At 48.3% G+C, this 14856-nt stretch overlaps 1 protein-coding gene across 3 annotated transcripts in view; it reads left to right on the plus strand.

Annotated features, from left to right (window-relative positions):
• Positions 1-12348: 12348 nt before the first annotated feature.
• FBXO21 (F-box protein 21) overlaps positions 12349-14856 on the plus strand; it is a 36205-nt gene continuing 33697 nt past the window's right edge. Inside the window, exons 1-2 of one of the 3 annotated variants that reach the window (XM_007455855.1) lie at positions 12349-12596; positions 13476-13611. In XM_007455855.1, the coding sequence (XP_007455917.1) occupies positions 12358-12596; positions 13476-13611 (375 nt within the window). In that variant the 5' untranslated portion in view covers positions 12349-12357. The remainder of the gene's footprint in view (positions 12597-13475; positions 13612-14856) is intronic. The other 2 variants (XM_007455854.1, XM_007455853.1) reach the window with 2 other exon arrangements.

Here is a 14856-nt window from a genome sequence, read left to right on the forward strand (position 1 = left end):
CTGCTGAACTATTGGTTGGTTATTGCAGAAACCCAAGGCTTGAATGAGGGAAAGGGCAGATGTAGTGATAAAGACATTCCGGGGGTTGAATTACCAGGACCTGGACTCCGACCTGTTGTGGAGGATGAGAACAAAGGGAGAGTCAAGAGTGTTGTCTCTAGGCTGAGAAATGGGTCTCAGGAGAAAAAAACAGGCTCCAAGTAAAGCTGAGTTTTCAGAACTGACATGATAGCCAGCTTCTCCCCGAGTCAACAGGGTGGATCCTTCCAAGGTCCAGCCACGCCTAGATGGGCAGAAAGAGAACTGACCCCAGGCCAGTAGACATCGGCCTTAGAACACGGGATTTTCTTGCCAAACACACTCTCAGCAGCCCCCTGCTTTGGGCTTCCAAAAGGAGGTCAGGTTTTGCCCTAAGTCAGGTTTGCCACATGTGAGATTCTCTGACCCAGATCATGGTGCAAACGGTTCCTGCCAGAGTGGACAAGCTGATGTCTGGACCCCCTTACCACTACAGCACTGGCCTTTTTAATTAATGCCATTAGGAAAAGCATGGACTTAAGATTTTAAGCCGGCCATGTTTCCTTGTATATTTCCATCGCCCCTGCCCCCGATCTCCAGCATGGCACCGTGCCCACCTTACCCTCGAAGTCTTCTGTCTGAATCGGCACGTTAATCTGAGACTGCCTGCCGGTGACAAGGAAAAAGAAATATTAATCTGGGCTTCCCTTGGGACCTGCCGACACTCCCTGTCTTCTGCCAGCCCTCTCCTGCATCCAAATGTTCCATTCGGCTCAAGAATTACAGGCCAAGAGCTGGGATGGAGGATAAAGGATCTGAGAGGCTGAGGGAGTGACCTTGCCCCCCCAGGGACTCAACACAGATGGTCCCCACACACCTGAATTTGGCCTTTGGGGACTAACGCTAGCCCGGCCTCTCCTCTTTCTTCCACACCCACCCCAACTTCGGTCCACCTGCCAGTCCCCGCCTGGTGGCACAGACACAGTGATGTGTCTCAGATGCAAAGACCCAGGTAAACTTTCACGCCAGGGAAGCAGGGGCTGTTTGGGGGCGTGGGTGGGGTCTGTTCTCTATTAATACTTGTCAGAGCCGCGTGCAAGGGAGGTGATCGGGAGTAAATACGCCTCGGTACGTTTCTGAGTTTGTCGTGTCCTAGAACGTCTGAACGGTCTGAGCAAGCGGGGCATGCGTGTCTGGTCCAGAGCAGAGCCCGTTCTTAAAGCAGGTGGCCCTGACAGGCAGGAACAGATCTGCCTGAAGATGCAGCTTTCCATAGTTTTCTAGAAAGTGACGCCAGGACATCAAAGTGCCCAGACTCGGCTCCTAGGAGACTCTGGTCCAGGGTCCGTCAACCTCAGCACTGTTGGCATTTGGGGCTGGGGAATTCTTTGTGGTGAGGGCTGTCCTGGGCATTGTAGGGTGTTGAGTGGCACCCCTGGCCTCCAGCTACTAGATGTCAGTAGCAGTCCCACCCCACCCTCACAAGTCGTGACCACCAACTATGTCTTCGGACGTTGCCAAATGTCCCCTGGGGGCAACAGAATCTCTACCGGTTGCCCCAGGCCTTCTCACCATCCACCTTCTGGAATAGGCAGAGCATTTCTCAGCCCGATGGTTTTCTCTCCATTGTCTGCCGCCAAGAACTTGAAGGATTTCAAGAGGGAATGAAAAAGTGTGGTTCCGCCAATTCCTGTCCAAGACAGAAGGATGACAGCGCCGATTGCATAAGCAGCTGTGCCCTTGGCATCCAGTTCTGATGAAGACCCACGGAGGCCCAGCGCCCTCCCGTGCCCCCCCACCCCATCTCCACCCTGTTTTCCGTGTTGTCGTGTCATCGTTGTGATCGTAAGACCCACTCCGGGCTCAGCAGTGGTTACCTGGGGGGCGCAGGGTGCGGGGAGGGGGTCACCCTGCGTTGCTGCACCCGTGGTGGTGGGTTTCCGTTCCTTCCGGGGCTGGGGAGCCAGGGAGGTGGGCCAAGCCAGTGTCACCTGTCACTGAACGCGCTGCCAGAAGCTTGGACCTCCCCCTACCTCTGAGCTCTCAATGCTGCTAATCTCCGCCAAGCGTCCCATGCGCTCCAGCACCTTCTCGAAGGACTGACGCCCGCCCCATGCTCTCTGCGAGGTTGTCCAGGCTGTGCTCGCCGCATGCTCTTCTGTATAATTCTTATCTTCTAATTTGATGGAATTCAACAAAAGTCTATCTATGCCTGTTTGCATCATGGTAAAAATATTAAAAAGTGGACTTGACTCGACTGACCGTGGTCTTTTGTTTGATTTGCTTGGAATTTCTCATGTCTTTGCCCACTGCAGCGGGCCGGGTACCAGGAAGCCCAGTCTGAGACAGAGGCAGCAGGAGGCTGAATGGGGGGCGGAGGGGCGCTCTTGGGAAGGCGGGAGGGGAAGCCTGAGCTGCAATGTTGTCTCAACAGAAACTTCAGCCAACACTGCAGGGAATTCTGAAAATGGCCTTCCAGAGCTGTCCCGATTTGGGACAAGAAGCCCTCGCTCTCTGCAGCAGAAGCCAAGCCCCAAGGGCATGAGGGCATTCCCAGCATCCAGAGGAAGATCTGTTGACTCCTGACATGGATCTGGAGGGCACTTCTTAGCATCCTGTCCACCCTCCTCCCTGACACCTCTGCCCCCATCACAGCTGCATCCCTAGAAAGGACCCCCAAAGAGGCGGAACCACCTCCCCCAGCCTTTCTTCCCTGAACGACAACCCTGAGACCCTGAACCTAGTTTCTGACTGGCTACAGACCCAGTTCCAAAAGTCAGAGACCTCAAAAGCCCTAAAAGGACAGACGAAGAGGAACCGACCCCAAATACCCTGACAGAGTGGCCACTATAAAAGGATCAAGTGGGGCGGTGGGCTTCATCATGCCCTTCTGGGCGTGGCCATTTAGACGCTGGGGCATTTTGACCCTCACACCTATTTCCTGGTCATAAAGCACAAAACATTCGATATTCAACCTTTTAAATTACAGAGTTATTTATCCAACAGCAAACACTCCCTTCACATGGTTCCTGGACACCTCTGCCCCATCCCTGAGCCTCAGGCCCAAGGTCAAACATGAGATGCAGATCAGAGAGGAAGCAGGAGGCAGGGGATGCTTCAGTACCTGGACCCACGCTCTCCTACAAAAATGAATTAAAATAATGGCTAACAGTCATCAAATGCCAGTCTTTACAAAAATACTTTGACATGTTACCATTGCTCTCCTCAATTTAAAACCTGGGAAACTAAGGCGAAAGCAGGTCAGCCAGTCAACATAGCCAGTAAATGTTAGATGTGGAGTTTGAGTCCAGACTGTCCAGCTCTAGAATCTGAATTTTTAACCACCACCTTGTTGTGGACCAAAAAAAAAAAAAAAAAAAAAAAATGTCGTCTGCCATTTCAGTAAACAAAGAATGTTCCCTGCCATTCGGTAAACAATTAATGTTGCCTGCCATCAAGCCATCAGCCTCTGCAGCCCACCCCTCCCCCATGGCATACCTGGAAGGGGAGTCTGGATATTTCAGTAAAAAGAATGTTCCCTGCCATTCGGTAAACAATTAATGTTGCCTGCCATCAAGCCATCAGCCTCTGCAGCCCACCCCTCCCCCATGGCATACCTGGAAGGGGAGTCTGGATGGAGAAAAACAAGTTGCTGGCCTAGATAGTTAAGATGTAAATCCAAGGAATAGTTTCAATAAGCCCAGACTGTTACATCTTCCCATACATAGAAAAGCACTAAAACCATTAACTTGAGATAGCTGGGGGGTTTTGTGTGTGCGTGACTAGCAGTAATCTTTTGATATTTGACTACGTGTTTGTTTGGGGGTTTTTTTTTTCAGCAAAAACGCCTATATATCCTGGCTCCTCCCTTACTTCTTTGGAACAGTTCCTCAGAGCTATCCGAGAGGCTGCCTTCCCGGACTAGAGTTCTCAGTAAGGTTCCACATAAAACGTAATTCTCAACTTTTAGGTTGTGCGTTTTTCTCCACTCGACACAATGCTGCTGCTAAGAGACCATCACAATTCGAATCCTGGCTCCTCTGCTTCCTAGCTGTGCAACTTTGGATAAGTTGCCTAACCTCTCTGTACCTTCACTTCACTGTAAAATAGGCTGTGATCATTTTGACTTCGTTGCATTGCAATAGGATTAAATGAGTTAATATAGGCAACACACATATAACATGATGGAACGGAATGGAATGGAATGGAATAGAATAGGATAGAATCAAAGAGTCCTATACACAAGTAAACTAAGGTTCTAGCTCTGGTTCCTTCCAACTTTCTCAGCCCTTTCCTCTTACTGAAGCTCAAACAGCCCCATCTTGATGCCATTTGTCATTTGATACTCAGGCACTGCGTCTGCCAGACCACCTGCCATCACAGGGGCCACTGGTTTTAAAAGCCAGGTACTGGCCTCTCCCCACACCTGCTCATTAGCCCTCGCTGGGGATAAGGTCTGACACCGCCCACGTTTTTAACCAGCTCCCTGACGTGATTCATACACACACTGGAGTTTTGACAGGCCCAGCCTCAAAGGTGGCTGGGGACAATTTACACGCATCCCGAATGGGGTGGCTTCTGTTGCCTGGCAACCAGGTGAAAAATCCAAGTTTACACCAAAACAGAACCTTCCCAACCACAAATCAAAAGGAGAAGGGGATGGAAAACAAGTAGGGGAGGAGGGAAATAGGATTTTTGAATCACTGCAGATCATTACAGAATATGGGCTTTGCAGTCAGTTAAATAGTAAAAATGTAATTTTTATTTTTTTCATTTTACCCTTGGCAAAATCGCCAAGGAAGCAGAAACAGGGGAAGTATTTACAATCAATATAGAGCTTAACCCACTTCAGTAAAAGGAAATCACTTTAGCAATAGGCTCTTGAGGAAAATAAGATTAAGTTAATCAAATAGCAGAAGATTAAAACCAAAGTAATTAGTAAAATGATTTTTTTTTTTTAAGTCTCAAATGTTTTGTATTACTAGACCTGGGAACAGGGTGGGTGGTCTCCTGGCTTCTCGGCATCTTGGTTTTCTCAGCTGGAACTCAGAGTCGAGGTTGGAAGTTGATATTGGGAGCCCCACTCTCTCCTCACTAATTTACTGTTTCCAAGAATTTTGAGATCTTCGAGGGTGATGAGCCCCACATCTCATAAGGATGTGTTGGGGAAAAGAAACTATTAAATGCGAGAAAGCCTCTGAGACATACTATCAACTCAAGGTGTAGTATCTGGGGCATTAATTAAACATTACGCAGTGAGTAATTGAATCACTTTCATTTTGAAGGCTTTAAAAAGAGTCGCTAATGGAAATGCAGTTATTAGCAGAAAAGCCGCCAGCAAAATCTGCAGGAAAAGAGACACCTGTTTCATGTTCCTCCAAGCTGGTGCTAATAGCATCGCCTTCCTTGAAAAGCACACACTGCCCCCAGATTGCCTTTCCAGAAACATCTCTTTCGGCCTGTCTCACCTTCGCTCAAAGGCATTCGGGGCCACCAGGGACCAGAGGGGGAAGACCAACCCCTCCGGCCAACACTCAGTGCCCGCTCTGGCCACAAGCAGCCTTTGGGTTTCTGTTTCGGCAACTGCTCCACGCAAAGCTTCACTGATTCACCCCAAGGTCTCTAAACACAGCTTTTATTTTCCTTCTGGCTGGCCTTTGCTTCTGGCACACCCCCTACCTAGAAAGCCCACTTTGCCCTCTCACCTCTGCGGATCCCACCTCTGTCGCTGAGAGCTGGACTCAAGCACTGCCTTTTCAGGGAAGCCCTCCTCTACCCACCAGCTATACTTCCTGCCTGTACCAATCGCTTGGCATCATGGAGGTGCTGCTTTGCAATTGTGTGTGTGTGTTTGTGTGTGTGTGTGCATTTTACGTGCTTCTATGTAACTGTTAACCTATTGCCACAATAATGCTGAGTAACAAACAGTTACAAAATCTCCCTGGCATTCTGCTTTATTGCTGCAGAGGTTGGAGTCATGCTGCTATGAGCCAAGGAATTCAAATAGCCTCTAAAAGCTGGGAAAGGCCAATAACTGATTTTCCCCCAGGGCCTCCAGAAGGAGCACAGCTCTCCTGATGTCTTGATCTTAGCCTCGTAAGACCCATTTGAGACTTCTGATATCCAGAGCCATAAGATCATACATTTACGTTGTTTTAAGCCCCTAAGTTGTGGTCATTTCTTACGGCAGCAATAGAAAAGTAAAATCTGTATTTAATCTGTATTGATTTCTTATTGCTACTGCTCTAGGGAAGAATCCATTTCCTTATGTTTTCCAGCTTTTAGACGCCGCCCACATTTCTTGGCTTATGGCCCAGCATCACTCCAACCTCTGTATCCATCATCACATCCCCTCTCTCTGACCTTGACTCTCCTGTTTCCCTCTTATAAGGACCCTTGTGATTACATTGAGCCCACAAGATTGTAGAGGGTAATCTCTGCATCTCAAGATTTCTAACGTAATTACATCTGCAAAGTCCCTTTTGCCATGTAAGATACCTGTGATATTGTGGTTTATAATAAGAAAGATATATTTGGTCTTGGTCCTATTTCTGGCACAGAACTCCTAAAATTCTTGGGATCTCCTGTGATAAGAGTGACAAAGGTGTCTTGTTATTAACAAACCCCTTTCAGCCATGCCTGAGTTTATGTTACTGCGGTGACTTTTGGAAAGCACCTGAGGAAGGGGCTGGTTGCCAGGGGAACCAACCAGGTGATTAGAGGGTTGGAACTTTCAGTCCTATGCCCCTGACCTCCTCGGAGGGGAGAGGGGCTGGAGGTTGAATCGATCGCCAATGCCCAGTGATTTAATTAATCATTCCTATGGAATGAGGCTTCCGTAAAAACCCAAAAGGACGGGGTTTGGAGAGCTTTCAGGTTGGTGAAGATGTGGATATTTAGGGAGAGTGATGGGCTCAGGGAACACAGAAGCTCCACACCCTTTCCCCACACCTTGCCCTGCGCATCTCTTCCATCCGGCTGTTCCTGAGTTATACCTTTTATAGTAAACTGGTGAATCTAGTAAGCAAAACGTTTCTCTGAGTTCCGTGAGCCACTCTAGCAAATTAATCAAACACAAGGAGGGGCGTCATGGGGAGCTCCGACCTGTTGCCAGACTGGCAGAAGCACAGGTGACAACACGGACTTTGCAATGTGGCTTCTGATGTGGGCGGGGCCGGGGGGGGGGAGCAGTCTGGCAGGACTGAACCCTTATCCTGTGGGATCTGTCTCCTGGTCGAGAGTATCAGGTAGATGGTGTCAGCACTGAGTTGAATTGTAGGACACCCAGCTGGTGTCGGAGGATCGCTTGGCAACGTCGAGGTGGGGGGAACCCACACATCATAGTAACCTATTCACAGGTTCTAGCGAATAGAATGTGAACGTCTGTGGGAGCCATTATTCAGCCTACCATAGCCTACTCTCTGGCCCTCAAAGATTCACTTCCACCCCGCGTGCAAAATACATCCAGCTCAATTGCTCTGCACTCATAGGATTAATTCACTCATTCATTAGAAATATAAGGACCTAGTATGTATCAAGCTCTTTTGTAGACATTGGAGAACAGCCAGTAGAGTTCACATTCTACTGGAAGGAGAGAGACACGTTAAGTGGTTTTCTTGAAGAGTATGTTAGATGGTGATAAGAAATTTTAGAGAAAAACAAAGCAGGGCAGAGTGACAGAAGGTTTTAAATGAGGTGGCCAGGCAGGGCTTCCTCAGTTAGGTGACTGAGGAGACTTGGGCGGGTGAGGGGAAAAGCCACACACATCCAGGGGTGACTGGGCAGAGCCGTGTCTGTACGATAGCACAAATCTTCTCATACACCCTAGCAGTACCTTCAGTAAATATTTGGGCAAAATGGGACAGAGGCCCTGCTTTTACGGAGGTTACCTTTTATAGGAAGAAATGTGTTTATCATCGAATTAATGATAAACTTTGGGTCCCACATCCAAGGCGCCTTCTTTCCTCATTCTACATAAATGCCCTCCTGTTGACTTACAAGTTCATCCTGTGTGTTCCTTTCCTAAAACAGGGCCTCCAGGGAGTCCAATTGTTAGGACTCCCAAGTTTTCACTCCCGAGCGCCCAGGTTTGATCCCCGGTTTTCCGCAAGCTGCAGGGCATGGCCAAAAAAAATAAAATAAAACAGGGCCTCCAAACAGTAAAGCTTCAGGCCCCTACTGACTGCAAAAAGAAGCACAACCTAAAAGTTTCAAGTCATGTTTTAGTCGAGGACCTTACTGAGGACTGTGGCCTGGGAAGGTAGCCTCACAGATAACTCTGGGGAACTGTTCCAAGTGGAAAGGGAGGAACCAGGATATACAGGAGTTTTTGCTGAAAAAACAAAAACAAAACATGTAGTCAAACATCAAAAGATTACTGCTAATCACAAAAAAACAGACATCTCAAGTTAAAGATTTTAGTGCTTTTCTATATATGAAAATATGCAAGAGTCTGGGCTTATTAAAATCATTCCTTTGATAGGCATCTTAACTATGTAGGGCCAGTACCCTGTTTTTCTCCATCCTGAATCGGCCTCAGCGTGCACCATTGGGGGCAGCTGATGGCTTGGTGGCTGCAGCATTCTTTGTTTACTGAAATGGGAGGCAACATTCTTTGTCCACACCCTGAAAAGCCTGAATCGACCCGTGCTGGTGGGTGAATCTGATAATCACACCAAGGTGTGTATTATGACAGTTTGGGAGTGTGTACTGAATGAATAAAAGGGGTTCTGCAAGGGCAGAGACAGAAGCAGACTTAGTCTGTGGTCAGCAGACGTGTGTTTCTGCAGGCAAGAGCTTGAGTTAGACCTAAAGGATGAGTAGGAGCTGCAGACACTCCAGGAAAGTGGCCCTGGATTAGCAGGTGGGAGGGAGAGTCTAGGGGCTGTATCAGAAGAGAAAGGATGTGTTTGTTTATTTCGAGAACAAGGAAAGCCATAGAAGATGTTGAGGGGGATTGAAATGGTCTCCCTAGTTGGACTGTGGCGATCTCGTGGGAGAGGAACGTCGAAGTCCTCCAGCCAAAGATAACCAGAAATACACTGATGGTCCACAAAGATAGGGTTATTCTTTTGCTACAGCAGGGAGAGGGCACCCAGGAGGAACTCTGAGGAGTCAAGGATTTGGGCTTTTGCTAGGGGATTTTAAACAGGAACTCAGGTAGCGGGGACCAGCTCTGGGTTAAATACAGTCAGCAGTTCAGCGAAAGGGTACATTAAAAACTTAGAATCTTCCCTGTTGCCAAAATGGAAAGAGACACATTCCCTCCTTCTTTTCTTAGAGTATTTCCTTGACCAATTCTGTATGTGTAAATCTTTCCTCTGCCTCTTTGATACAGATGTAAATCTTTTCTGTGGGTGCTATTTTTATTTTTCTACTATGGTAAACTATACATTACAGGAAATTTATGATTTAAATATTTTTAAGTATACAATTCAGTGGCATTAAGGGCATTCCTCTTGTGTAACTGTCACCACTGTCTCTTTCCAGAACTTTTTCATCACCCTAAACAGAAACTCTGTACCCATTCAGCAATAACCCCCCATTCCCTCCTCCCTCCCAGCCCCCGGTAAACCTCTAATCTACATTCTGTCTCTATGGATTTGCCTATTCTAGATGTTTCATAGAAGTGGGATCATACAATATTTGTCCTTTTGTGTGAGGCTTCTTGTACTTAGCATCATGTTCTCAAGGTTCATCCGTGTTATAGCACGTGTCAGTGCTTCACTCCTTTTTATGGCTGAATACTACTCCACTGTATGTCTACCATACATTTTGCAAATCTTTTCAAAGGCTAAATAAGCCTCTTGCCAATGTCACAGCCCAGAAATGTTTCTCTTAAGGGCCTGCGAACCATCTCTTTGAAATGTAAATATCAAGGAAGGTAGTGTCCTTTTCTCCCTGCAATGTGGGAGTCTAAGCACTCCGTTTCAGGCTGTAACCACCAGCTTATCACAAAGATGAGCAATTTTATTATTCCTTGAGACAAAGGCAGGTAGTACAATGTGTACCCCATTTGCCAGGTGACCTTAGGATGAACTTGGAAAGAATAAACTAGGGAAAGTGTGATCAGGTCCTCTTACTTTTTAAGTGAATGGTAATTTACAAGCCACCATTAATCTCAGAAGCATGTACACGATGAAATGTTTGGCTGTATACAAAAGGGTGGGATTTCTTTCTGTCTTTGTAATCTCATTAGCAGGCTACCTGCGACGTGCATCACCATCTAGTTTAATGCTTGTTCAACAATAAAACTGTTCTCCTTTCCTAGGGTTTGGAGAGGATTTTCTGGATTGGCAGGAGAGTTTAATTTTAATTTGTCATTGAAAAGAAATCCATAGTCGTTCACAAGAATGTCTTACCAACCACCTGTGCAGCTGTGGGGGTCTGCCTTCCACTTTAGGGGCTGCAAACCTTACCAAGGTCTGCGTGTCACTAAGGCTGATATTCACATTCTCAGGGCCAGGCCTGAACTGTTAAGAGCCACCCTGGAGACATGGACTGGGACAGTGGCTGAGGAGACAGAGAAGGAGATAGATTTGAGAAATATTAGGAGTGATCTTTTAGAGAAGAGAATTGCTTTCCTGTTCCCACAAAAAATTTCTCTGAAGAAACTGAGGCACAGAGAACTTAACCTCTGTTGGGCATTTGAATACAGATAGTGTTTCCTAGCACACTTTAAGATCTCAACACTTTTTCCAGGCCCTGTGGGATCTTGAAAGCATGCAGTGCTTGAAAGCAGAGAATCTGGAGCTACCACCTGATTCCAGTTCAGAGCTGCCCGGCTGAGCCCTTCCCCATTTCCCGACCTACAAAATCAAGAGCACAAAAACAAGGTTGTTTTCAGCTCCTGGGCTTTGGGTTTATTTCTTATGCAGCAACAGGAGCTGATGTATATGTATTGTTTCATTTAATAGGAAGATCTATTGTTATCCCCATTTTATAGATGTGGAAATGGAGGCTTGGATATGTTATCCTCTGTGGGGCATTTGGATACAGAGGGTGAGGAAAAGAGAGGTCGCAAGGATGGCAGCAGGTTCCAGTTTTGCAGGAACGGAGGGATGGTTGGCCCTTTCCAAGGCAGGAAACTTTGGGAGGGGACAAGGTAAATTACAGGGGGTGGGGATGGGGGAGAGGGGGGGAGGACTTTGAGCTCCTGGGAGGCAAGGACATTGTCTTATTCACCTCTGTATCCCCAAGGCACACAGCCCAGGGCCTGTCACGAAACTAAACTGAGTTGGAAAAATAAATAAATAGGTGCAGGCACGGAAGTAAGAGAGTGCCCACCCACAGGTGAATGGGAACTCCTGTTTGGAGGATTCAAATCCAGATCCGACCACTTTTTGTCTCTGTGACTTTCAACTAGTGACTCCCACCTTTATGAGCCAGGTTTTCCTTATCTGTAGAACGTATATAAAATGTGGTACCTATGGCAGAGGGCTCAAATGAGGCGTCCTTGAAGAACGGATTTAGAGTGCTTGGCAGGGCACCCGCTCATGAATATTAAATTTGTTATTATTACAGCATACTGTTTAGCATACAGTCAAGCAGAGTCAAGCGGATCTGGATTAGAATCTAGGACAAGGGACTCCCAACAAGTCCATCTATCTCCCTGAACCTCAGTTTCCCCATCTGTAACTTGGGGAGAAGAACAGTTCATAGGGTTATTGGGAAGGGCCGATGAGCTCATTGACAGGAAACGCTCCGCACACATAATAAACATGGAGGCCACTATTATTGTCCATTCACAGCTTCCAGGCCCCACCGCGCTGTTATTTCCCAAAACGCATCTCCTTTCCTTGGCCACAGCTCAGCCCTTCGAGAGCAGCTGGGGCCGAGGGGGTGTGGCCACGGGCGTGGGTGGGGCGACCCTGGCGCCCACCCCTCAAGGCGGGGGGGCGGGGCGAAGCGGGGCGATACAGTCAAGCAGAGTCAAGCGGATCTGGATTAGAATCTAGGACAAGGGACTCCCAACAAGTCCATCTATCTCCCTGAACCTCAGTTTCCCCATCTGTAACTTGGGGAGAAGAACAGTTCATAGGGTTATTGGGAAGGGCCGATGAGCTCATTGACAGGAAACGCTCCGCACACATAATAAACATGGAGGCCACTATTATTGTCCATTCACAGCTTCCAGGCCCCACCGCGCTGTTATTTCCCAAAACGCATCTCCTTTCCTTGGCCACAGCTCAGCCCTTCGAGAGCAGCTGGGGCCGAGGGGGTGTGGCCACGGGCGTGGGTGGGGCGACCCTGGCGCCCACCCCTCAAGGCGGGTGGGCGGGGCGAAGCGGGGCGCCCTGGCGCGCGCGCGCGCGCGGCGGCCCCAGGTACGCGGACAAGATGGCGGCGGCAGCGGTCGACAGCGCGATGGAAGTGGTGCCGGCGCTGGCGGAGGAGGCCGCGCCTGAGGCAGCGGGTCTCAGCTGCCTCGTCAACCTGCCCGGCGAGGTGCTGGAGTACATCCTGTGCAGCGGCTCGCTGACGGCCGCCGACATCGGCCGCGTCTCCAGCACCTGCCGGCGGCTGCGCGAGCTGTGCCAGAGTAGCGGGAAGGTGTGGAAGGAGCAGTTCCGGGTGAGGTGAGCCCGCCGCCCATGCCTCCCGCGCCCCCTCTCTGCGCCCCCCCGGGGCCCGGGCCTGGCCGCCCGGAGCCGCCACCTCCCTGCCCGCGCGCGGGCCCCACCCCCGCATCCCACCCCCGGACCCCTTCCCGCGGACAGACAGACAAAGGCCTCCAGGCCGCCGGCCCCTCGGTCCACGCCAAGCGGACCCGCCGCTGTCCAGATTGCGCATTGGGAAGCGCCCAGCAGCCGGCCCCTCCATAAAGGATGACGACCGTGGTATCACGGCTAATCCATCATGCGCGCTTCTTTTGTGCCCGACTCTGTGCTAGAATGTTTACACGGACCGGGTGATGCAGTGCTGCTTACAGCCCTTTGAGGAAGCGGGCGCATCATCCCCTGGCTGTTGGCTGAGAGCACAGATTTCGGTGTGGGACCCAGGATAAAATCTGGCCCTGGCGTACTCGCCGTGCGACCTTGGGGGTAGCGACTTCCCTTTTTTGAGCCTCATTCATCGACTTTAAACGGTGTTGATTAGACCTACCTTTTACTGTGGTGATTAGATGAGCTGATGTATAGGGAGCACTCACACAGGGCCCGGCTCTTAGGAGGCGCGCAATTAATGTTAACTGTGATTGTCATCACTATGATTGTTGTTGCTCCCACTGTCCGCATTTTATAAATGGGGAGTGGAAACACGGTATTCATACTGCTACGCCAAGGTCACGCCGTGAGCGAGTGCGTGCGTGCCGGGTGGAGATTTGAACTAGGTCCATCGCCTGGGCCCCTCTGACCCCTAAACCCAACCGCTTTCCCTGTTTTCCAAGGCTGCCTTTGATTCGTGTTTGTCTGCCTTTGAGGCTCTCTTAAGCTGAGGGGGTGTTTCTCTCCTTGTAGGTGGCCTTCCCTTATGAAACACTACAGCCCCACCGACTACGTCAATTGGTTGGAGGAATATAAAGTTCGGCAAAAAGCTGGGTTAGAGGCCCGGAAGATTGTAGCCTCGTTCTCAAAGAGGTTCTTTTCAGAGCACGTAAGGATCTGTTGATGGAGCTCTAAGCATTTGCATGGTAGTGGTGTCTGCGTCTGGGTCTGTAGGCATGAGCTCATCCAGCTCTTTTTGCTATCTCCCTTTTCAGTACTCTCACAATCCCTTCCCCACTTAGATGGCTGCAAGAGTCATTGTGTCCTTTTCCTCCTATCCAGCAACGCGAAGCCATTTGTCCCTGCCAGCTTTACTTTTCTAAAGCCAGAGAGAATGGGGGGAGAGGGGGAGGGAGAGGGAAGGAGGGACCCGCAGCGCAGTGATCAGCATTGTTTCTCTTTAAGTGGGTTAAACATATATTTTGCAACCTCCACATGATTGGGGTATTAGCCATGATTAAACACTACAGATTTCACCCAGTTATTTTCCAGAAGCGTTGCCAAAATTAATATGGTTCTTCTCTCTGGCTTTGCAGGTTCTAACCAGTAGTGAACTGCATTATTTGTTAAGGTAACAGAGGATTAAGACATGTCTAAAATCAAGACATACCTGTAAATCAAGAATTATTACTCCCTCAATTAAATCGTCTTGTATTCATTATCCCTGGAAAGTTATTTTGTTTGTTTGTTTGTTTGTTTTTTAATATTGCTGAAGTGCATGGGTTGGTTGGTTGGTTTCCCTTCCACAAAATATCTCACAGAAGTTTCTGTATCGGGTCCTGATTCTTAACTTTTTGGAAATTCTGGAAAATAGTCCACGCTAATATTTTAAGTTTATTTCTGATCGGAGGTCTAGAAATGGAGCCAGTCTGATTTATTTTACTATCCTGGTTTACTAAAGATTAATTCCTGTTTCTGATTTTAATTACTATTGCTTAATGGAGTTCATACGTTTTGAAATGTTTTCAAGGCTTTTCAAGTTTTGAAAGGGAAAATTTGAACTTTGGACAAATTTGAACTTGTTCCCCTATAGAGAATAAAACTAGCTTATTTCCTAGTGTAATTCATTTCTATAAATGTTTGTTCATGTTAGAATGGTCAGAATTTACGTCTTACTTTGGATAAGCCATACGCTGGCTAAGAGCATTCATAATCACAGGTATTCCATTCTGGTTTAAATGTGTTTGCACATACATGTATGTGGGTGCTGGATGTGTTTAATGTACTTGGACATGGGCTGCTAGTTTGCTACCTCTACTTATAGTCCAGCTGGCTTTGTATGCATACTTAACAGCCTGTGCCTTTGTCTAATGATAATGCATTGTTGTGTTTTTTCCCCAGCTCCCTCTTTCCC

The sequence above is a fragment of the Lipotes vexillifer genome, unplaced genomic scaffold, assembly GCF_000442215.2.
Source record: "Lipotes vexillifer unplaced genomic scaffold, Lipotes_vexillifer_v1.1 scaffold970, whole genome shotgun sequence".
NCBI lineage: Eukaryota > Metazoa > Chordata > Mammalia > Artiodactyla > Lipotidae > Lipotes > Lipotes vexillifer.